Here is an 18,583-nt window from a genome sequence, read left to right as displayed (position 1 = left end):
AGCTGCAGCTATTTCCCTGATCCAAAATTTTCATAACCACTAAAAAACACAGAGCTATGAGTATTTTTAGTAAGTAATAATTGACAATTCCCTTATCAGGGTCGCAGGGGTCAGGCGCCTTTCCCAGATGCTTAGGGCGAGATTTTATGGAGAGAGGAAAATCTGCCTCAAAAAATGCCTTTAGGTAGAAACAACAATAATGAATAATAATAATGAAATAAAAAAAACACTTGTTAAAAATAAGGATACATTTGCTGATGTTCGCTACATCAAAACTTTAGGATCCAAAATCAAAATAAGCAAACAATACAATATGAGCAATCCTACATCAGACAATTTATTAAAGTCACTGTTGTTCAATTCACCATTTTAAGGGCAGAAATATAGAGTAATTCTACAAATTATTGTTGTTTAATCCTTTACTACAAATGGATTGAAGATGCTAATTTCACACTTGGCATATATTTAAAACGACTAGAAAAGCACTAACAAGAGCAAATTTACCGCCTCCAAGGAGTAAATGCGACTTGACTTAATGAAAACATAGCCTTATGAGAATACTTTGTATTTGCAAATAATGTGGAATAAAAAAACCCCAAACAAACTGTCATTATAGTCACATGAGAGTTCATTTATTTCAGTAATTCCATTTTAGAATGTGTTTTAGAAAGGCAGCGGGAGCCTGAAAGAAGGATCTCAAACGTTCCAACACAAAGGTGAAACTATAAAAGATAATTAAAAGTTAATAATACTTCAAACATTTAAAAAAATAAATAATAATAATCCGGCCCAAACAAACAAAACCAAAAGACCAATTCCATTACCCTCTGCTTTTTTGCAGCAAACAAAATATATTTTTTAATATTAAATATATATATATGTAAGAAAAAGGAAGGTTGAAACAAGTAAAAAAATATAAAATAAAAATAATGACGATATATCAGAATTAAATATATAATAGGGTAAGCCTGTATTATATAATTTAAGCCAATGCTGCTTTTTACAAAAGTAGTGCAACTATAAAAATACATCAGTTACTATATTAGCATTCGAATTCAAGTAAGTAAGTTGAACATGTGTGTAAAAAACGAGTCAGCAGCTTGAAACATGTTCTCACGATGGATGTTTTCAAACCTCAGACAGCAGATTGAACTCACCTTCCTGCCTTTGTCGTTGTCCGGGAGATAACAGTGTCGCGGGAAACCTCTGGCGCTGAACTTCTTCCCAGGATTCGGATGCTCATTGGTCTGAAGGGGTCAATGACATCAGCGCTAGTTAGCGTGACACACAGTAAACGTGTTATCATCAAGAATGCACGGTTGTTAACGAAGAAAATGGTTATTCTTGAGAACAACTCTTGTCGATATTATTCTCCTGTCTTCACACTTCATGCAGGTTCCTTAATGAAGCTGTCTGCTAGTCTTTACATCTTCATCAATTCTTCTATGGATTGGTCCGACATAAATAAGGCTTGACTTCGGTTATTGGACGTACAGAAGGATTGTAGGCTTCAGGAGTATGTGGTCGCTGTATACAGTGTGCTGACCTGTGTGGTCAGGTGACCATCTATAGATCCCCAGAGAGATTTGTCCTTCTATCTGAGTAGAATAAGGTCACTTTATTGACTCTCAATGCTGGCCTCTGAAGCCAGGATGAAATATGCATCCTTCTCCTCTGATGAACGCCCAGACTGCAGAAAAAAAACACCCTTCCTTCCTCAGCAGTGTGACGCGAATCCAATGACTTTCAGTCGATGGGACTCATTTACGTTATTTTCAAGTCACAAGGATTCATTAGATTTATAGCTAAATAATGACTCCATCACTCAGAGGTGCTGATGTGCTGAGTGATGGGGAATATTTCCTTTCACATTCTCCTGTCTGAGGACACAGTCGCCTCACCTTGCTGCATGAACAACTGTTCGTCAAAGTTAATACGGCGGCTGTTGTCAGAGCGCTGCACGCTGAGGGACGTGCAGATTTAGTGCAGGAGTCCTGACCTGAATGCCTGCCGGAATGTCATAGACGATGCGAATGGTCTTGGAGTCTGGGTAGCCGGGGAGGCAGTGTGGGATGACGTGATACTCCATCTTCCCAGGAGGCTGGGTCCCCGTCTTCTCCCCGTAGATGGACTTGCATGTTGGACATTGAAGGCTTCCGTCCTGGTGGGACGACATGAAGGAGCAGTAAGAGGAAATGCCTCTCGAATTATTAGAATTTAGTCATAGAAACAAGCATTTTTGGTGACTAGTCCTATGGTTCTTGTGTACATCACCATCTACTCTTTCTCTTCCTCTAATGGGAGCAGTTGATCAAATTGGCCCTTTTCCACTAGCCCTATTCTACTCCACTCGACTCTACTCACTTTTTGTTGCATTTCCACCAGCACAATACATCGAAACAAATACTATTTATAGTACCTGCTCTGCTCTGGCAGGTGCTAAAACAGGTGAACTGACTGCCGGCTTCTGATTAGTCAGATAATGACATCACTGAAGAGAGCAGGTCTCCCAACATTCATTCATAAAAAACGTAACAAGTACAGTATCAGTCCAAAAAGTTTTTTTGTGTCCATTGACAAGTTCCAGAGCTTTTTGTTCCTGGTAAGTACAGTTTTTCGTCCACGTTTTGTGATGCTATGTTATGACGGCACTGCCCACCGTGGGTGGGTTGCAGGGCTTGCGGAAACACAACAAAGTAGATCCGAGTCAAGTAGGGATGGAACTGTGAAGTGGAAAAGCGCCAAAAGAGACTCTACCTCTCTTCAGAATCCCCGGACAACCAAGATACATAATAGTGATGCTCCCACATCTCTAGTGAGGTGATCTGTAGGAGGATGCCCCGGGTCAGACCATTTTTTGCATTCCCAAGAAAGCCCGACTGAGTATTCAGGGGAGACGGATATTTTGGCCTCGACTTTGACAAGCCGTCCCCACGGCCAAATTCTTGGACTGAGGGATCCATTGGCCCCTTTAGTCAAACTCAATATCTCATCTTCATTATTCCAGCAGACAACCGCTCGAGTGCTTACACTGAGGTTTTTGTTTCTGCTTAACTGGAAGGGTAACCAACAGAAACCAGCAAAAGGGAAATACAAAGGAAAGACCGAGTGAAACTGAAGCCTCAGAGGCCACAGTACCAGAGTCTCGGTGCTTCCCAACACACACACAAACACATTCTTTTATTCGTTTTCTACCATTTAAAACATTAGTTCTGCTTTAGAGCTCCATTCACGAAGAGGAGTTTGGACAGAATGTGAACCAAAGTTGCTCTAAGAAAACAGCAGTTTCAGGATCTGCTCGGGATCTTATTGATCATCTGTCGCCTGTTAAAGTTGATCATTTCTGACCGTGACATCAGAACAATTTCTGGCTCACGAGCGTCTTCCCACCTTATTGCCGTTGTTGTACATGGCCACCAGGCACAGCAGATGGTACATGTGCCCACACTTGCCAAGCTTGCCCACCACTTCTGGCTTGATGCCCTTCTGATGCAGGACGCCTTCGTAGCCGGACGCCATGACCAGCCTCTCCATGCAGATGGTGCAGTCCTGGAAATAGCCAGACGAGATACTTCTCACACGCCTGTTTATCACGGTTTCACGCCAAAAACACCCCTCTTCCCGTTACCTCGTCTGGAGCCATTTTAATCTTCTCCGTGTATCGCCGCACCACGTCCTCCGGGTTTTTTCCTGGACAGAAAAATAAAACATGAGAGCGACTGTTCCTGGCTGACAAGAGAACGACGCCTCCGTCTTAAAAAGGACGACTCTTATCATCTCTGGTATGATCTCGGTAAATGTGCATAGATAAACCAGTCGTGCTGAAGAGGGGGGTCACCTTCAAACAGCATGATAATCCCAGCGAGGGCCCCTTAGAACCTCTGCTGCTTCAGTACCTTCCAGATATGCTCGTCCCCCTCCCAGCTGTTCTACAAACATCAGAGGAGTAACAGCCAGAGAAGCAGAAGGGCAGCGGTGAGAGGACACTGTGATGGAAAGAGCTGAGGATTGATCCAAAGGGGCCATTACATAAGGATTAACCCAGCCAAGAAAACTACTCTGATCTCTTAGTGGTTTTAGACGTAAAGATAACACTACACCAGTGTAGTCGGACTTTTAGAAAAATTAATTTCGATACTTTAAATACTGTGGTCTATTTTTAGCGTAAAGGTACGATGTTATTATCTAAGAGATGGATTGAAAAGATGTAATACAGCCAACCAATACTGCGAAATCAATACTTCATTTAAGAAGTATTCTATGTCATGGTAATGAATCAAGGTAGATTATAGGTGAGGAACGTGAGGCCAGGGGCCAATTCCAACACCAGGGTATGAGTATTCTACAGTATATTCTTTATTTCCCCCTCAGTAATTCAAGGAAAGAAACCGTGGTCAATAGGGGGTAGTGTCCTTAACCATTTAGTACCTTAATTAAGTCATATGGTCTATTTTATTTCCCTGTACTAAGATTTAAAAATTAATATAAGTCAATAATCATTTTAAGTAGGTGAGTGGTGAGAATGAACACAGGAAAACTTTTACCGTTTTGCTTGTTAATACTGAACAATGGCCATATAAAAACATAAATGATTAGTACTTAATTTTTTTTAATTATTTTTCTATTGTGTATCTATTTTTAGAGAGAAAGATTGATTGTTCTGTAAATGTAACTTACTCTTGCAGGATTAATAAAGAATATCGTATATCCTGACAAATATAACCCCTTCAGTGAAGCAGCTTAACCAATCACAAGCACAAAATGGCGCTATGGCAACATTTATTTCCTGGGGGAAGCAATATATGGAGATGGAGTATATTTGTCATGAAATCCAGGAGCTGACTGGTTCTCATGTATGAAATCAAAACTTGGCAACCCGGTATTGCTTCATGGGTGAGATCCAATATATATTCTATCAAATATACCCATCAAAAAGGACACTTTTAAAATGATAATAATGACGTGATAAAATATAAAACATAAAGAAATAATCAAATAACAATAAAGGTTACACTTCACCTGGTTTCATTCCACAATGAAACACAAGTAGTACATTTTTTCTTTAAAATTCTCCAGACTTAACAGAGCATTTTCCTTCAGATATTTACTTATATATACTTTTACCTATATACTTATCAGATTTATCTTTCAGCATTTACATGATTTATTTTTACAGTTCAGTCAGCCATAGAGCAATGCTTGGCCCATCTATGCTCTTCTATGTCACAGCCATACATTTCTTTCTTTCTGAAAATGAACCTTTTTGTTCTTGCGTTCGTGGTTTACTTAGTTAAAAAAAACAACAACACATTTTTGGTTCACAATCAAATAGATATGTCCTCAATTAACTTATTTTGGTTCATTATTTTGACAGAATAACTCCATAAATTAAATATTCTTCAGCAATTCCTTAAATCTGGGGCTAAATTTTGGTTCTTCTGTGAAGAGGACAATCAATAAGTTTACATTTGTTACTTTGTTGTCTGCCTGCTGATGTAGTCTGAAGCTTTCTGGTGCATTAAATAGGCCACTAAGAAACTGCTGATCTATCAGTGCATCCTTCTTTATGTTACCGTAGTTGTGACACTACACCAAGCCTGGGAAAAGTACAGCCAGAGGCCTACATGCCGCACTTAAGAGTAAAACTCTTCAACGCATCTGAAAGCGGACAATTTCATTTATTCCCATTTATCTGTAAACTTCTTAACCCTTGTGATATCGCGAATCAAGGTGACCCAAAGGACTGACAACAAATGTAATTGTTTACCTTGACTCTGATATAAAACAAGGGTTATACCCGTTGTTGAACTTAATTCCCTTAACTAATCTTAACTTTTTTTTCTTCCTTTATTACAATTTATATAGAAAAGGATTAAATAAAATGTGTGTACCACCTAATTTTAGCACTGCTTTTTTTTACTCAATAAATGTTATCGGCCTCCCTTGCTTTATATAATATAATGATAATACTGCCCTATATTGTCAGTCAATTCATAAATAACACTTTTCTGTTTATCAAACAGTGGATATGTCTTTATTCTGAATCCAAACAAAAACCCTGGTTATCTAACGATGAAGACACTTTAGGAGAGGACGAGAGCGGCGAGGAGATGCAAATACAGCAGCTTCTCTGATCAATTAGGACAAAGAGTCCCGTGGGAGGAGGACAGTTTCCTCGGCTCATATCGACCAGAACTGATTCAAACTTCAGAGAATTCCATCTTAGATGAGCTCGCTATAGCAGAATCATCTTTCAAGTAATCATTCATCCATCAGCTCCAAAACATGTCAGTCTCCGGCTCTCACCTCTCCTCAGGTGCTTCTTTTTGGTTTTGCGTCTCATGCCGTTGATCCCCGGCACTGGTTTCATGTCGCTCTTGTTGATGGGTGGGGGGTGCAGGATGGGCTTGGGGGCTCGGGTCAGACAGACGGGCAGACCTGCAGCGCACATCAGGATACCGGTCATACCTGATGCATATATGTAACACACACACACACGTACAAACATGAATACACACAGAAGAAAATGAAAAGGGGGAATGACCATTTATTTTAAGTAAGGGACGGTTAATCTTTCACCCAAGGATCATCTGAGCTGATTGTTGAGTGGAATATGGTCTCACCTGCCAACGCTGGGTGAACTGGACCAGTACCAGTCAGGTTCTTCACCGGAAGGGCTGGAACTCTGCAAGGAAAATAGATAAAGTAATTGGTTATTAAAAGATTCAAGAATTTAGGATTGTTAAAAAGCATTAGAATGGAAAATTTACTGTAAATATATGTAATAACTCCAGGAGAAATCAATAAAAGATTAACACTGTGTTTTCCTCTGGGTCAAGATGAACGACCTCCATGGCTTCCAGATATACATGTGCAGTGTTTGGAGATCGTTCACCTTGACCCAGTGACAACATAGGGGATACCACAAACACATTTGTTTTCAGGCCTTTGGGTCACCTTGACCCCAAAATAAGAGAAAGTGAAAATGAATACAGTAACAATGTAATCATTTTATAAAATGTGGATTAAAAAATAAAAGGTAATTAAATGGATTAATTTCAAGGGTAATGATAACTACATATATTTTAAATTATTTAAAAAATTAAATTATTATTAATTGTATCTATCTATATATATATATATATATATATATATATATATCTATATCTATATCTATATCTATATATATATATATATATATATATATTTTTTAAATACTAGTTTTAGAGTTGGGTTAATGTAAGTGTTAATCTCAGAAAAGAATGAAAAATATTAACAAATATAGTTAAGTAAAGTCAATGAATACATACAATTGTATTTATTTATTATTTATTGAAAGGTAAATGTAAACAATTCAAAATATTTAAAGTGAAATAAATTATTAGGGATTACATTCAGGGATAGGTTAAGAAAATGATTTAACCATTTTAATCAATAAAACATATAAATAATGATTAAATAAAGTTATAATAATAACATTTAAATTAATTAGAAAAAAAACGTAACACATATTCTAAAAAAGGTAAAAGGTAATGAAACCTGTGATTTTTCTGAACTATCAGCAACATTTGACTTAGCATGTTTAAGATAGTAAAAAGTTGAAGCTTTACGACACTCGTTTTCTTCTTCCCTGTACAAGACAGACTCATCGGTTCAATTATCTTTCTACACGAGCAACAGTTTCGCATCAGAGACGATTCCAAAGCCGTAAATGGTCGGACAGAGGTCGCATCATCTCCAAATCTACTAGCTGTGCTCGTCGTTGCACGAAAACACTGAAGTAAAATGTCACATTTGCTTCAACACACTGTTCTCAGCAGCGGCGATGGGATGAGACAGCTTGACTCACGCACAAAGAGCCGCAACCGAGTTTGATGCATGTTGACATTTGTCGAGGCCGCGGTTCGCCACAAACACTGACGCCGGAGACGCCCGACTCGTTCGCTCGTCAGCGCTGTGGAGCGAAGCGGGTAAAAAGCACTCAGGGCTTTAATAGGAGTACAAGTGGGTGAATCTTATTTCATGCAGGCTTGACTCTTGATTTAGGCAACATCCCAGAGGGTCAGCCCAGCGTCACAGAACAAGCTAGCTGTCAAACTGCAGTCTGTTCGACATCTCCAGATACATCAAAGACACACCAGTCAGTGAAGCGTTTATAGCTGACAGCTGTTGGATGATACAAACAAAAGTCTCTCTCAAATATATTGGATATAAGGATGGTTCTTAATATCCACTTTGTCGAGATGTAGAAGGGGCTACGGTGAAGTTGTACTGGAAATTCATGATTTTTAACTTGCTGAAATACCTGGCATTACCTGTGAGTAAAAAAAATGATAACCAAATAACCTAAAAAACTAAAAGAGAGAGGGAGAGGAGAGGTGATAAGAGAGGAAACTCATGGGTCTTACAATTTTAGAAGCTGGAATTATATAAATCATCCTTATTTAATATGTATTAAATACGGTATCAATTTAATCTTCTGTGGTAGCTTCAGTAGTGTACATGCTTATTTTGGGACAGCTTTATTGAGTGGTTTGGTCTACTAGGAAGGGAGTGAAAATACAAAATAACATTAACATAATTAAAAAATGTAAAATTGAGAAATTGTTTACAGACAGACAGGAAAAATCTTCATTATTTAGAAAATAGCATAGACACTTAGAAACGTATTTGATCCAGGATTTTGTCATAAAAAGGTTGTGTGATATTTAACATTGTCCTGTGGAATTACAGTTTATAAAATGGATGTAAGGGCCGCTTACAATCTTCTGTTACAAGGCATTACACTCTCACACACATAACTGTCACATCAGATTTATGTCAATGAACGTCAGCAAAGTATCATCAAACATCGCCAACTATTAACGTGTAGCTGTGTTAACAGCATTCAAAACACTTTTTACAAAATATAACAGGACAAACGAGTCCTTGACACTGTTGCTACATACTTTTGATCCGATGTATGATAAGCCAGTGTAGTATATCCTAAATATTGACATCATTTCTATAATATTACTTTAAGTAAAGGATTCTTCAAGTCTTTCTCCAAAAACTGCACTTGGCCCAGATTCCTCTCACCTGTTGATCATGTTGAATCTTCAAACACATTCAGCTGCTTCTCATCATCCTGACCTTTGACCCTGCAGCAGCTGAGGACCTGAGCTTCAGGCATCGCATTAAAAGATTGAGCTTTGATATTGTCCAGAGCTTCTGCTGCTCCTGAGCCCAGACTGGAGCTTCAATGAGCAGAGAGCCGAGAGAGAGAGCACAGCTGAGGCGGAAGGAGGGAGGTCAGAAGGGATGAGGGGAGGTCAGCTTCTTTATATTTCGTAATGGTGTTGACCAGTATTTAATATTTGATGCCAATTTGTATTATATGGGCGAAGGCGCCACATGCATGTTCACAGAGCCTTAAATGATCTGCTAAGGTAGATCTTTATTGTTTTTCACAAGACTTTAAGAATGGTTAAACTTTCTCTATACCTGGTTTTTTAATGACTGCTGTAGACAATAAAATATGTTACATTTCCTTCCATTACCATTTCTAAAAATTAACTTCCAAGGACAGTTTTGATTGTATTATTTGGATTATATTATTTAGCATTTAGAACCATTTTTGTTTTGGTGCAGACCATTTTAGGACAATTTCAACCACAGTTTGACATGAAAAAGCCGAACAACTTTTCTCAGTAAACCTACAAATATACCTTTGAAAAAGACTCCGTACTGTTTCTTACGTTTGAGTAATATTGCTATAATGTTTGAACAATAACACATGGATCCCAGCGCAGGTGTTCGACTACCCTTGCAACAAGGATTGTGTCTTTTCTGTTAGTTTTTCTGCCGGGCACGAAGGAAACTTTTCGGTCAATCTTTGTTCCTACTTTAACTTCCCGCGGCTAAGTCAGGTCAACAATACCCGTTACAATGCAAATAACAGAATCGAACCCCCTAGACAGTGCGATCTTGATAGTGTTTAAGATGAAATATATATTTTTGGTACAGGCTTCAAATATGTTTTTTGATGCCATAAAAGTCTTTCTCTGCCGCCATCCTCAAGTGGATACTCCACACCTGTGATGGGAAAGTACTGAGCTAAAGTATGTTTATCAAATCTACCAACCACACATATTATTCTCCCACTGATTGTATTACTTATCACTGCTTGAAGCGTAGGGGTGCGGGCATATCTTCAGATGACTAAAGTCCAGGTGCAAAACTCTGAAGGAGTATACGCCCGCCTGGCCTTGAACAAAAGCAACTCATCCAAGTGTCATTGATGTGTTCAAATAGCGGCTTGCGTTACTGAGGGGCATAAAATAGTGACTGTACTTTGATGAGAGAAGTTGATGGAAATGCCAACGTATGTGTTGTTCTTTGCTTAAGTTACAGCTTTAAATGTGTGTGATACATGTGCAGAGATCTTATTTGACCATAGACAACACAAACGTAGTTTCCTTATTCCAATCATAAAGTTAATCTACTCTTATTATATTTGTCAAAGTAAAACTTTGAATTATATAGTAACTATGAAAAGAAACAACACTGAAACTAGTGATAAACTTTGATAAACCAACATTCCTAAAGTTAGTACCAATGAATCATAAACACTGCAAACACTGAGCGACAAGGACAAAGCAACAATAAGCACCTGCCAGACAAACACTTCAATCAACACAGTCCCTGCTGACAATGAGTCCAACTTCACCTCCTGCATCTAAACTCAAATGACCGCAGACATTTTTGAATGGAGACACACTCTATCGACCATTTAAAAACACACCGTCCTCCACAATTCAACATCAGCTCTGACGTCCTGTCACTTTGACAAGGTGTGTTCAGCCGACCAGCCTGCATTTCATCACCTCTGCGTTTCTCTCGCCCCGCCAACTCTTATTTTGCCTCAGCGGCTAACTCGTGTTCGGCGCTCCCTTCCAGCGCCCATCTTCTCACACGACGTTGCACCCGTCTTTAAGGCGCTTGTTTGAGAGCTTCTTCTGGTCCAAAAATAAAATAAAATAGACCTTTAAGATGGGCCCGAGCAACCCTTTAAACCGCCATCTTTCAACCCTCTAATCTGCCTGAGGACATGACCAGAAGTTAATCCTCGCATTTGGAAGCTTAATATCCGCCCATGTCTTTATTAAAGACCATAAACAGAAGTCAGGACTTGAGGAATTCTTAATTGGATATCAATGTGGGACGAGAAGGGATGTTACAGGACGCCTGACGCGCTTCACAATACACCTGCGACGCCCAGAGGACACGATATAACAGCATCAAGTCTTTCTGAATTGCACTAGTTTGGTCCAGATGAGACCTCATGATTTATTCATTCATTTCAGTATTAATTTTGTCCATGGAAGAGCACCGGAGCGAAGTGGTGAGGCAGCCCACGGGGGGATAATGATCTGCACTCAGCACACACAACTCCCCAGCCAGGAGTGAGACGAGCACATTTAAGCAGACGATTTTAGTGTGAAGGGGGAACGAGTCTTCATCTGGACTCGGCTAACATGTCCGCTTCACTTCCAGCCATCTGTATCTCTTTCATCTCCGAAGAAACAGGCAGCATGTATTTTCCAGGAAGACAAAGACTATCATGGAGACGGATTTTTAGAGTGAGGTTAAAGGTCGCTCAAGCACTTGTTTTCTACCATGGTCAATGGGTGGCAGAGGTTGTGTCATGTGTCTTGTTGCTTTCTTTGAAAGAATAACAGATAAACATACTTCAATAAAACTTTCAGACTCAAAGTTTAACTTTTTGTTTAATCAGTAATTTTATCCAAATTCAACAGTTCCGTCATTTACCTGTATGGCCTTTCAGCGCTGCTGCTCATATTACTAGCTCAACTAAGAAACCAGAAGAATCAAGAGAAGCAGAAACCGGACAACTAGATTTCATAAAACATACCATAACTTAGCATAAGAAAATCAACTTTTACATTACTGTGTTGTAATGTTCAATCATGATGATGATGACACTAAGTACAGATATAAGGCAAACTTAATCACAGAAGGGACTAACCATATTTTAAACAGTCTAGCATGAGGGTCTAACAAAATGTGTATTTTCCAAGGTGGGCTAAACAGGAAGTATGGTTCTGATTATGATATTTGTATACTTGGACGTTCTTAATTATCTCAGTGTTTGTCCTCTATTAAATTATTTTCAGTTGACGGTTATATATAGTCAGTTATCCCACAGTTTTGCCTTTGTATAATTGTTGTTATCAAGCAGCTCTTTTACTTTCTTTTAACTCTTTTACTTTAATGTTGAGCCAACCAAACGGCGGACTACATAAAATGACTTGGTGGTCTGGATTTGGCCCCTCGGCCTTGACTTTGACCCATGCGACATAAGGTCTCTGGAGTGCAACAAAGCTAACGTCATTGTTAGCGCTCTGGTTAATAGCCGACATGTTTAGTCCCACTCTGCAAGCCACAGAGAAAGCTCAATAACATGACAACAGGAACCAACATTCAATGTTTTTATACAGTCCGGTAGCCCTGAGATTTTTGCTGTCTCAGCACCTTCCTCTTAAATTATGAGACAGAACCAATCTTCCCATTGTTACAATGAGAAGAGAAATGAAACTGTGTTGTTATTTATTATTTTAACTTGACCGAGAGCAGAAACAAATGTCTCACCATGAAATCCATAAAGAATACCACAATGGGTAACTGCTGAGAAATCATTTGTCATATATTTGAAAAAAAAAAAAAAACCTGAACGTGGGAAGCAAAGACGAGGAATATTTTTGTAAAACGCTCTTTTAACGACCCGATTTGTCAACAGGATCCACCTCACCTATTAGACCTGCTCTTATAGTAACAGGCTTTTAGTGCAGAGGAGAAGAAATCACCCGTCTGTTTGGCTTTTACGGCCTTCCGTCCTGCACAAATGTGAATCATGTATTTTTAATGCTTGTTTTTATTGTGCATTTACGTACTGGCGTGGCCCTTTTTTTAGGTTCCTTTTTCAAACTGTAGACTTAAATATATAACATATAAAACCATTAACTGTAGAAAACGCACATTAAAAACGGCATTCGGTTAAAAAATATCGATTGATTATCTGATATTGGATTTGTTTCAAGCTCACATTAGGAGCAGATGCTAGTAATGTTTGAAAGGAGGATGTCCTTCTTGTCTAACCACCATCTTAGAATATCAGATTTAACCAGCAGAGAAGTCATAAATTCCTCACATCACCTTTCTAGCAACATTAGATTATTTTATAATCTCGTCACACACGTGTAGGAGTCTTCATCCTTGTCAGACGTCAACGTGTGAACGTGTGAAGCATGAACAGTCGTAGCGATATAAAGCTGCTGCCTTGCATCTGCTGTTACATGTCAGACTTTACAAGCCTCACCTCTTCATTTTACAGCTTGTGAGACGACAGAGTCGGCCGGTGATTTATCAGCCCTCCTCTGCAACCGCAATATGAACGTAAGGTGATTTGTTGACAAACGCCAGCAGATGATGCCACCTGAAATACGTGCGCATGTATCAGAGGACATCAAAAGGCACTTTTATATATTGGATCAGCAGCTCCCCGTGACAGTCGTACTCCAGTGATGAATGCACGCGGTGACCTGTAGTCTCCGTCGAGACAATAAAAAAGTAGTTAAATCGACTCAAGGTGCTTTGGTTTGGAGTCAAAAAACTTTCTTTGAATCAAAATGCATTTTTCGCAATCTAACGGTTTCCACTAATTGATCTTGCTTAATATGCCACTAAAAGTGATACTGAACCATAGACTTTATGTCATACACATATTGTCTGTGACATTAGCCCATTCGTGGTTGAACCACGGTTATAAAACTATCTTTGAAATGTAGTCTTCAGGTTTAGGAAAACTCTGGTCAAGAGGAGGAGTGGGAATGACCTTAATTGTGATTGGACGATGACATCGCTTACGTTTAGTTCAGGATATGATCAAACACACTCCTTACTTTGCAAATTCATGAACAACAGTAAATGCTGTAGGATTGTAATCACAAGAAAAATGTCCCTGTTAGGGCTTATTATCGGCAAGAATCTAATAGGTATGTACTGTATATGATATGTATCATGATACAGGGGCAACGATACTATATATTGCGATACATATTGCGACATATAAGTACTTTGCAGAATTTACACACCGCACTCTTGACAAAGTCGTTACTAGTTTCATGTGTTTAAAATGATGTCCAAACATCAGCTTTTAAAAGCTGCTGGAGTCGACTGTATCCTCTCGTCCTCAGTCATCTCAGGGATCTCGCAGGATTTCAATGTTCATTTAGCTGCGGAGACACAATGACTGCTGCCTTCTAGTGGCTGGAAGTTTAAATTGAAACAGAAAGATAAATGTCATAAAGATTTGAATGTCAATTGTAAAATATTAATTATTTTATTTTCCACACATATTATCAAACTATAAACCATAAAAAATGAAAATTCGATACAGTATCGTAAAAAAACAATATCACAATAGATAGCCATGCCGATATTTTCTTATGCCCCTAGTTCCTGTGTGTACCAATAATGAAATTAGTTTTTAAGTCCAAAATATTTCTTCATACAGGCAGAAAATTTGTTTTTATTGCTGTTGATGAGGAAGTTCTACTCTGAGCCTCTCCCAGATAGCTTACTAATACTGACTCAGGCGTCACCAAATCATAACCACAGATGAGTACTGATCCAGCTTTTAATCTCACTTCCTTTCACTTGTGAACCAAATTAAAAGTCATGTTAAATACAATTGTTTTAATTATTCACCAGTATATAATACTCAATTAAGAAAAAGGAAAATTGAAACTAAGTTTTGTATAAAAGTTCTATGATGTTGTAATCTTAAATAAGGCCACTTAATATTGACTATCAATCCGTTTAATCTCATTTAATGTTATAATTTATACAATAAAAAGTGCTGACCTGATACATGAGGGTTTGGAATATGCCTACATATACATATAAAGGTATATATACAGAAACCAGAAATACAGAATTAAATTCAAAGAAAAGACAAATAAGCATTAACAAGGTGAAAATGTGTTTCATTCATTCAAGCAAAAGACAACATGAGGAGATGGCGGAGTGTATCAGAGAGAATAAAGCAGGTAAAATCAGTGCAGTGTGAAAGTGTCTCTAAGATGGAAGAACAAAAACACATGCGTGTATTTACATTCATCCGTTGTCGCGCGGTGATTTGCCGCTGACATTACAAACACGTTAAGTAGACGACAAAGGCATCAGCGGGGCGTGGGTGTGTGAACGTTACATTCAGCGTGGGCTCGTCTCTTATCTGTCTGTAGCACACTTGTGGTGATGTGAGATCACACCACACGTGTGTGTTTGTGTAGTTTCACAGTGTGTTTGCAAACCACATTCATCCTGTACACCGAACCACTCGCGTGAGAACTGATGTTTGCTGTCGCACCTTTGTCTTTCATTCTGCTGCCAACACAGCATCACGATCGCTTCATCCACACACGGGTGTCAAATACTAAACGTTCTTCGTATTGCGTACATTTCACACACAATCATGAACACCAGGAACAAGGTCAAACAGAAAAATATTTTAAAAATACAAGATGAGAGAGTTTATCAAAGTAAATACAAAATAAAACTTTAACTAGATAAGGTAACCTTTTGTTTAATAGAATTTGTCTCTTTGTGTTTTTTTGGATATTGTTATAATAATGAAAAACAAAACTTGATTATCATTTATAACATTTGTGAAATAAAAAGTCAAAATGAAAGTCAAACGATCCTTCAGAAATTGTCTCAGAATTGGCAAATATTATAACATTATTTATTATTAGTAAATACATTATTATTATTATTAATTTTTGTGTATACCTAAAATGAATTAAGAGCACAGTTATAAGAAAATGCAAATATTTCCTTTTTCAAAACAGACAATATTGTTTAATATGTTAATGTTTAATAAAACAATGTAAGAAAGATACATTAAGTGGAAGTTATATAAAAACAAATCTAGTTGATGATGTTGATGAATTCTATTTAAGAAAAGTTTATAAATAATTTGAATTAATAATTCATCCGTGAAGATTAGGACAAAACTACTTGAAGGAAAGAAGACAAGATAGAAATTGTATTGGTTGTTCTTTACTTTTAAAAAGTGAGGAAATCCTTTCACAACCTCTGTAACAATACTTGACATAACTATTAATTTATGTTTTTTTTAAAGGTGAAAGAAATTTCTGCTAGATGGTTAATCTTCTTTAAATGTCTCAAGTAGATAGCAAGTATTAAAATCCATACAAAAATAAGATCTTTGGCAACAACTCATTAATATGATACACATTATTAACTGAAGTTGTCGTCGGTGTAAGGATGATTGAAAAAGTGGGTTGATCCCTGTGGTATTGCATAATATATTGTTAACCAAGAGTTGTTGGGTAGGAAAGTATTTTATTCCTGAAGAACTCAATAGCAGGATAATCCCATTCCTAGAAGACAGATTTTATGTAATTCTCTTCCTCTTCTAAAGCGACACAGAACAGACTGAAAAAAAAAACGAGGGAGAACATGCTGAAGTGTTTCTTTTCCCCAGTTCTGAAATCACAAAACTGAGCCCAATTAGATCGGAGGAGGGTTTATTTTAGCAAAAGAAAGCAGGACTTGAGTATCGGTTTCAACACTTTTGCTTAGTTTCTGTGCCCGGACGGCTCTGAGGTCTGAGCACTATGCTGAAGTCTCCCATTTTCCCCCCCTTGATCCATTATTCATCCTTCCCCAGCGGAGCTGTGCCTCCATGGCAAATAGGTTTCCACAGCTACACTAGAGTCCACTTCACATGTCTGACTGCACACACACACACACACACACTCGCACACACACACAGCCACATCATCAAACAAAGATGCAGTTGGTTACACACTCACACAAGCAGGCACGCATCCAGGATTTCCACACTGACGCTTTCTCATGAGCAGATACAGCAGGGAGCAATGGGAACAAATTACTAGTATTTTCTTGCTACCGGGTTTCTCACCAACCGGAGCCGATGTAAGCGTATTATGGGATGTAAACCGGAGGCAGCAGATACTCTGATGAAGACATTCAAGATCTTTTTGAAGATGAGCTACTCTGCACGTGAAAAATAACAAGCTCATGACAGTCGGACAATGAGGTATTCAAATTCAGCTTAGACAAGTAGAAGTGGAGATTGTCTCCCCTTGTCTCCTTCCACTGCCTCAGTTGAACTGTAAAATTAACTGAATACGATCATCATGCACGAGATATATATTTCGAGAATCGTCCAACTGCAGGAAATAAAAAAGGCAGCGTGTGAGTGTTTGCTACATTACCCTGGTGGGACGGTGCCTCTAGCTGTCCCCATGGAGATGCGCTGAGTACCCGGTCGGTTCAGGTTGTTTTGTCCGTTTATGGTGAGGGCGTGGTGGCCGGTCAGCGAAGGCATCACCGGGGAACAAGGGTAGTTGGCCGTGGGATGATGCGACGGCACTTGCTCGGCTTTGGCGTGCCCGCCGCTTCCCACTTTGATGTTGTTGTGGGCGCCGGAGGAGGCGGACGTCGGCGACCAGAGCGACGTTCCGGCGAATGTGTTGCTCTGCCGGACGGCTGTTCCCTGATTGCCCGTCGTCCCGCCGTGGTGCTTCCGGCGCTGCGAGGCGAGGATGGCGTTCGAAGCCGCCCTCGTGCTGTTGACGAGGATGCATTGCTGACAAGAGCAGGGTTGCCCCGAGCTGGCGCCCACGGGCCAGGACTGAGATTTAGGGATGGAGCCCATGATGAGCGGGTAAGCCAGGTCCATGCGCCGCCGGAGTCGCCGCTTGCGCTGGGTTTGCCGGTTGGTCTGGGACATGCTGTTGAAGTCGATGAGGTAGCAGAAGCCGAGAGAGGTGAGGTCGAGCCAGGGGTGCTGCTTCTCGTACGCGTTCTGGATGGTCACGCTGATCTCCATGTCGTACGGCGTCCATGAGCCGTTGTCGTTCTCCCACTCCCACACCACGCCTTTACCCGGCGCCGACGAGGGCTCGTAGAAGTTTCTCTGCACTGGTCTCATGGTGCCTGAGGAGGAGGAGAATGGAAGGGTTACTGAAATCTGGGGAGTTCACCTGTACAAAATGGAGAAATTGTAGCTTTGCAAGTGCTATGATGAAGAGGGGGGATGCTAACTGGGTCTTCTAAGAAAAAAAACTACAAAAAACCCAAACATTTTTGACAGAAGATGAAGTATCCCAACACTCCAGTGCTGTGTCTCAAATCACATACTTCTCTTAGTATACTAGAAGTTAGTACTCATCAGGATAGTGTACATACTAACTAGTACGTAAATTCCCCACAGATAATATGTCTCAAATCAAACACTGCTGCTACACACTAACCGGAATTGAGGTGACAGCTTCTTCTTCTACTACTATCTAAGGAGGATTTCAACCAGCTGTTTGAACGCTATCGACACCTGCTGGCAGCACGTTTTGCAAGTTTGGAAAAAGAAATTAAGAAAAAATATGAGAATCTAAATATTCGCGAGTTAATTAAAGCTGGTATCAGCACCGAAGACTTGTCATCCTTCTACTGAAAATACTAAAATGCACCT

At 39.3% G+C, this 18,583-nt stretch overlaps 1 protein-coding gene across 3 annotated transcripts in view; it reads right to left on the bottom strand.

Moving 5' to 3' along the window:
• The window catches only part of dtx1 (deltex 1, E3 ubiquitin ligase), a 49,058-nt gene that overhangs the window by 3,804 nt on the left and 26,671 nt on the right, over positions 1-18,583 (bottom strand). For 2 of the 3 annotated variants that reach the window (XM_087794993.1, XM_087794985.1), the window contains exons 3-9: positions 17,328-18,051; positions 6,624-6,685; positions 6,307-6,468; positions 3,629-3,690; positions 3,391-3,549; positions 2,000-2,161; positions 1,158-1,247 (exon numbers count right to left, since the gene is read on the bottom strand). In XM_087794993.1, coding sequence (XP_087651119.1) covers positions 1,158-1,247; positions 2,000-2,161; positions 3,391-3,549; positions 3,629-3,690; positions 6,307-6,468; positions 6,624-6,685; positions 17,328-18,051 — 1,421 coding nt within the window. The remainder of the gene's footprint in view (positions 1-1,157; positions 1,248-1,999; positions 2,162-3,390; positions 3,550-3,628; positions 3,691-6,306; positions 6,469-6,623; positions 6,686-17,327; positions 18,052-18,583) is intronic. The other variant, XM_087795004.1, reaches the window with a different exon arrangement.

This window comes from Callionymus lyra, chromosome 1 (assembly GCF_982586985.1).
Source record: "Callionymus lyra chromosome 1, fCalLyr1.hap1.1, whole genome shotgun sequence".
In the NCBI taxonomy this organism is placed as follows: Eukaryota; Metazoa; Chordata; class Actinopteri; order Syngnathiformes; family Callionymidae; genus Callionymus; species Callionymus lyra.
This window is presented reverse-complemented; position numbering and strand designations above follow the sequence as displayed.